The sequence below is a fragment of the Dicentrarchus labrax genome, unplaced genomic scaffold (genome assembly GCF_905237075.1).
Source record: "Dicentrarchus labrax unplaced genomic scaffold, dlabrax2021, whole genome shotgun sequence".
NCBI classification, from domain to species: Eukaryota; Metazoa; Chordata; class Actinopteri; family Moronidae; genus Dicentrarchus; species Dicentrarchus labrax.
Window position 1 is genome coordinate 8,622,025 of NW_026136724.1, and position 6,000 is coordinate 8,628,024.

The following is a 6,000-nucleotide window of genomic DNA, read 5'->3' on the forward strand; positions in this document are numbered from 1 at the left end:
CATTGATGTACCAAAAACAAGAACACTATCAGCAAGGTCTAGGTATTAAGAGGAGTGGTGTATTGATGGTTGATACGAAGTGGCAGAGTGGAAATGATGTCAAGAGAACAAAAGTTCACCTCAAATTTGACTTGTTGGAGAAAGTTTGGATTCTTAAATTAAATATTCCCCTCTGTAAATACAGGATTTGGTTCTGATGATGATTCTCACTTCGCAGCAAACAATCACTGCTCTGTAATCAGTTTGATTGTTTGTGTGTGCGTTTGTGTGTGTGTAGGTGTGTGTAGGTGTGTGTGTGTGCGTTGTGCGTTTGCGTTTGTGTGTGTGTGTGTGTGTGTGTGTGTGTGTGTGCGTTTGTGTGTGTGTAGGTGTGTGTAGGTGTGTGTGTGTGTGTGTAGGTGTGTGTGTGTAGGTGTGTGTGATGTGTGATGCTCCTTGGCTGTACCATCAAGTCTGTGGTCTGTGTACGCTGGGCTCTTCTGCCAATTTGATCACAAAATGCCTGTCTTCAGAGGCCTGTGCATGTCTGTCTGTTCACAGACATGAATGTTTGTGTGTCTTCGACAGTTGGCTGTATCAGACTAGTTCTCTTCTCCCACTGAGGTCAGACCAGACCTGCTTTCTCTACCTGAGAATTTAATTTGGTAAAAATATTATTTTGGAGAGACACACCTCACACAGAAGTAAAGCCACCGAGACTCCCATTCTCTGATGCAAGGCTCACTGAAGCTTGAACTTCCACAAATTCCCCTGGCTCTTATTTGTGAAGCATTTCTACTGAGACACGGATCATGTCCCAGACATGTATTGTCAGATGGTCCTTAGTGTGTAGGCTGTGCTCCAAAAGTAATCACCAAGAGAGTGTCTTGAAGGAAATTCTACTGAGGCATGGATCTAGTGAAAGTAATTAGCAATTTCTTCCTTTGAAGGCAGGTCAACTGAGACCCACAGTCTGTGGAGGCATTCAAGGTGGCCTAATGGTGCCTTTCTTTTGGTTATTTATGTTACCAAAACACTGAAGATTGAAGGTGGATCAAGTGATTTATGAAAATTAAATTCAACAACAGGTTGTTGAATCATCAGACATTCGCCACACAGCTTTGATTCTTTTATCCTTTCCACAGTGAAGAGAAAGAGCTGTCTGGACTACCTGCCCAATGACTAATGACCTGAGCTTTGACTGTTTTTAAGTACTCATCCGTGTAAAGCTGGTTATTGGCGTTAGCATCAGTTCCAGCAGCGATCACAGGGGGCACTGTGGCCTTATGATCCAGCCACACTGAGTGCAGGCCCTCGCACTACCTCTCCTCCTCTTAGCCCCTTCCTCCTGTGTGTCCTTGTTATTGTGATGAGCTATGCCCAATTCCAGTACAACCACTGGACTCCTGGAAGCCGTCCCTTCTAATCTGCTCCAGAGTCAAGGTTTAGGTTTTGGAACTGAGCTCGACAGCAAAGGCTTTTTTCCCACGACAAAGACTGATTTGAGACTTTGGGATACTCAGGGTCTCCCAGAACAGCGGAGCGGCGGCGCTCTCTCCAGCTTGTTAATCAGCAACGACACCACGCGATTTGCCAGTCAGCCTGTTTACAATTAATCTTTTCAACTACAAATTTAATGCCATCGCTGGTGCCCGCAGCCGCCGCGTCCCAGAGAGCCGGCTGTATTCATGCGTTGTCATTATCTTCTGCATCAATATAGAGGAACTATCAAATTAAATACTGACTTCAAATTGGTCAGATGGTGTCCTCTTTTGTTTCTGCAGTGTTATAACAGCTGCTCCAAAACCACATTTAGCTTTAGTTGATTGTGGTTGACTTCTGCTTGTGGCCTCAATTTAAGATGAAGAGAAATATTGTGAGTTTTCATCTCATCAGCCGTCTCTGACTCACAGTATTTGTCGGTGGATGACCTCTTCCTCCCTGGGTATGTTCATACTTTTTCCTGCAACCTGATTTCTTTTTAGATCTCATTCCGAGAAATTGGACTTCCTGAGATTATATCTGTATGTTTGCACTAATAATGGCTGTTATGTGTGGCCTGCGGCTATATTACATTTTCCTTTTCGCATTGCTCGTGGTTAGTATGAACTGTACTGACATCTAATCATAATCCGGCCCCCTGACCACTTCCATATCTGGTATTAAAGATCTGGTAACTATGTGAACAAAATTAGATTTGTTTTTGTGCCGTGTGGACACACATTGATCTGTCCGGGTGTGATAGGATGAAAGGTGTCACTGAGAGAAGGAACCATAGCCTCTCTGTCCGGTTTCCATCCGTCTGTACCTGACTTCAAGCAGACAAGACAATGATGAGAGCGCCCGCATGGCAAGGTGTCGAATGAGTGCACACACACACACACACTCACACACTCACACTCACACTCACACACACACACACGCTCATACAGCCTAGTTGTTAATGGCTTTGTTGTCGTGGCCCTCTGCCAGCTCCCTGTCTGTCTGTCTGTCAGACTGAGCATGCTCATTACAACCTTGACAACATTCCACTGGGGTTGCCAAGGATACCAAGCAGAGCTGCCAGGTCCTGTGTGTGCGTGTGTGTGTGTGTGAGGGAGAGTGTGTATTAGGAATGCACAAACTCACACAAATACCTCCACCAAACTCAACACATTTTTAGTAATATGACCACACACACACACACACACACACGAGCACACACGCACACACACACACACGTTCGGTTCCTCTGTTTCTCTCTGTCCCCCGCTCTCCCTTTTCTTTCTCTCTCTAGATCATTGTTAATCAGTCTCGTCCCATCTTCTCTCCACTGGCTGTCAGTGGCTTGTCAGAAGCCCGTCAAAGCCCCTGCAGTCCGTCACACGCTGCTGCCGTTAATGACATCTGATGACACCCATCGTTGAAGTCACCCGCTGGAGATGACTGGGAACTCAGTGTGCTCACTGCTTTTAAATTGTTTCTTCTGTGCAGCCTGCAGTGTGTTTTTAGGATATGTCCAGACCTAATTCGGCTGCATTTATTTACATACGCTCAAACCTACAGCCCACCTTACTTTCACTCTTTAAAACAAACTTCAAAAATCTAATTCAAAATCATAGAAATATAGTAAAGATCAGATAAAAGATTACATACAGAGAATAAAGACAACTCTTTAAAACTTAGTGACAGGATTTAAAGTAGTAATTAACCTCAGTTAAGTTAAAATGGAATGGAACAGAAGTTGCTGAAAATCTTTTGTTTTTCCCTAGAAAATGCGTTCACCTTGTCTGCAATATAGAAACGACATATTATGCTGTGTGCGAGGAGACTGTGTGACATTTTCTAAATGTTCAAAGTAGCCATGGAAAAAGGTTGAACTGCTGTTTTTAAAAGATGATAATCACTTGGCTGCTCTATTTGTCCGCGTTTTGCTTTCTTCCCACACATTCAACTGCTACACCGCCTCCATCGCTTCATTTCTCCTTCATTCCCCTGTTCCAATTTGTCAGCATCTTAATTCTTTTCCATACATCTCTTTCATAACCCACCTCCCTTAACTCTCCCCATTGAATATGTCCTCCTTCTGCATCTATGCCTTTCTTGTTCCCCTGTCTGAGTGGTGGGCCTCTGCTTTGTCTGTAGACCTGAATTGCTCTTTCTTTTCTATATTTTTTTTGTCTCTACTTCCACCTGTTTTTAACTTTCCCATCTTCTTTCACCCGTCTCGCTGTCCTTGCACTGCCTATTTCTCACTCTCTCTCTGTTCTCCTTTCTCTTCTCTAGAGGAAGAAGTGGAAAACTTTGACGTGTCCAGTCTCAAGGAAGAGGCTCTGAGGAACATTGAGGCTGACAGCTTCTGGTGCATGAGCAAACTGCTGGACGGCATCCAGGTAAGCATGTGTGTACGTGTGAAGAGATGTAGGTTGTCTTAGACCAAACTCAAAACACCCACATATGGTTTTGTACTTTCATACCAACATACTGTACACACTCCCACTGTCTCCCTTCTTGATGCAGGCTGTCCGTGGCTCTCCTCTACTTGTACATTTCTTTTACTCTCTTCCATCCTCTTAGTTTTTTGTGGATCCATGCTTCTCGGATCTTGTCTTAATAACAAACATTATTATTGCTTCAAACGTCTGCCATTTGTTACATATCTGCGGCAGTTTGGGCATCATTCAAGTTACATGTCAAAAAGCATTTACTTTGTGCTTTATCAGGGTCTCTTTGGCTTGCTAGACATTGAACGCAACGTAACAAGTGCAAGTGCATGCTTTGTGTCTGCTGTATCAAAGGCCACACACCCAGGTGCATATTCACCTTGCCATATATATTCAAGTTATACACAATACCACTGACTTATGGGATATGTTGCGTGAGGAGATCCAGTACCACATGTAGGCTACATCCTCCTACAACTGCACACTTCTGGTTGCACCTGATCGGATAAACGAACGCTGCTCTGAGACTTCAGAATGGACCAGCATGCCATGCAGTTGCTGAATCTGTCTTCATTCTAGATTGACAACGGTTTGTTCAAAGGTGTTTTTTCGTGAGTTCCCCGAGGCGGTGAGTCGTGCTGCTGGACGCCCCTGATTTTCATAAATAGCCTAGACCTCTGCTTAATGAAAATGAGGAGCAGCCAACGTGACACCCCGTCTCTGCCAGAATGCATTGCACAGCTGCTAACATGGACAACGGATGGAAAGCGTGTAAATGACTGATTCTGTGGACATGCACCTTCACAGAGACTGAATGTACTCATGTTGCATAGGTATATTTATGCCCTAAGTGCTTGTAAAGAGTGTGTGAATGCAGATGTGGGTATAAGCTCAGCTTCATTCATTGTTCACTGACGGTGCCATAATGCGAAATTTAACAAAATAGGTATTGAGACCTTCAGTATCAAATAATAGATTTGGTCTTGTAGGAAATGTGTCATAACATGGCAACAATTACTGACAATAATTAGGAGTTTTACAACATAATTGTAGTCATCATCAAGTGCTAAGCACCTGTGTTTTTCCATTGAGGAGTATTTAATGCACAACCTAGCTATGGATGATCAATTGTATTCACAGTGTTGAATGTTACAGTGCTAAGATGGTCTGGTGTTCTTGTCTGTTGGTAAAGCCTGCAGGACCTCTCTAACATTGTGAGCGTTATGTATAAAACAGCTTTTCTGTTTGGGTTTAAGAAATGTGATTGTCTTGCATATTCTAAAGCAGGACAGAGTGTCTGGAGACCAGATAATTGCGTACAGAAAGCAGCACCAAACTTCATTTTGTTTCATCATTTCTTCCCAAAACCCTTTTGCCCGCTATCCTTCTTAATCGACCTCGCTCTCAGCGGTCATGGTTGAGCCATCTGTCAGTTCTAAACGTGCCTCCCTGTGCTGGCCGTCAGCAGTACCACTGTTACTACCAAACAATGTTTTCAACATATCTGTCTATGCTGGATTAAAGCAACCATTCTTAGGCCAATCAAGCAGTTTCTACATTTGTGGAAGCTATTAGTGCTATCAGGAAGTGTGGAAAACCTTGTTTCTCATCATACAACATCAACATTTTTGCCACATTTTAGTAACTTTTGTCTGTTTATAATACCAAAGGTCTGTTTGGTTCTAACAGGTATGGCCCAGGTATTACTAGTTGTTTCTGTTACCATATTTTAGTGCAGCTACTCTAATCATTGTTTCCTGGCACAGTCAAGGCAGCATCTGCCAAGCCTGCCCAGTCAGGTCAATGACCCTAATCTAAAGCAACACTTAAGAGAATGGCCACAGCAGTTAGGCTTTAAATGTATTGATTAGGCAATATGCTTATTGTTGTATGAAACTGAATGTTTAAGGCGTAAAAGAAACACCCTATATCTTGATTGCGAAGTGAAGCTACCATTAGGGGCGACCTTAATGAAAGAGGGTTCTGTTTTTATAAGATCATTTCGGTTTGTTTACATCGTTTAAAACATTAAAAATATACTTATTATCGTCAAATTTAATATATATCGCAGAGCCCTACCCTAAAGGTAATTAATAGT

At 43.0% G+C, this 6,000-nt stretch overlaps 1 protein-coding gene across 2 annotated transcripts in view; it reads left to right on the plus strand.

Annotated features, from left to right (window-relative positions):
• Positions 1–6,000, plus strand: part of tbc1d22a (TBC1 domain family, member 22a) — a 112,444-nt gene that overhangs the window by 54,811 nt on the left and 51,633 nt on the right. For both annotated transcript variants that reach the window (XM_051391882.1, XM_051391881.1), the window contains exon 10: positions 3,745–3,851. In XM_051391882.1, the coding sequence (XP_051247842.1) occupies positions 3,745–3,851 (107 nt within the window). The remainder of the gene's footprint in view (positions 1–3,744; positions 3,852–6,000) is intronic.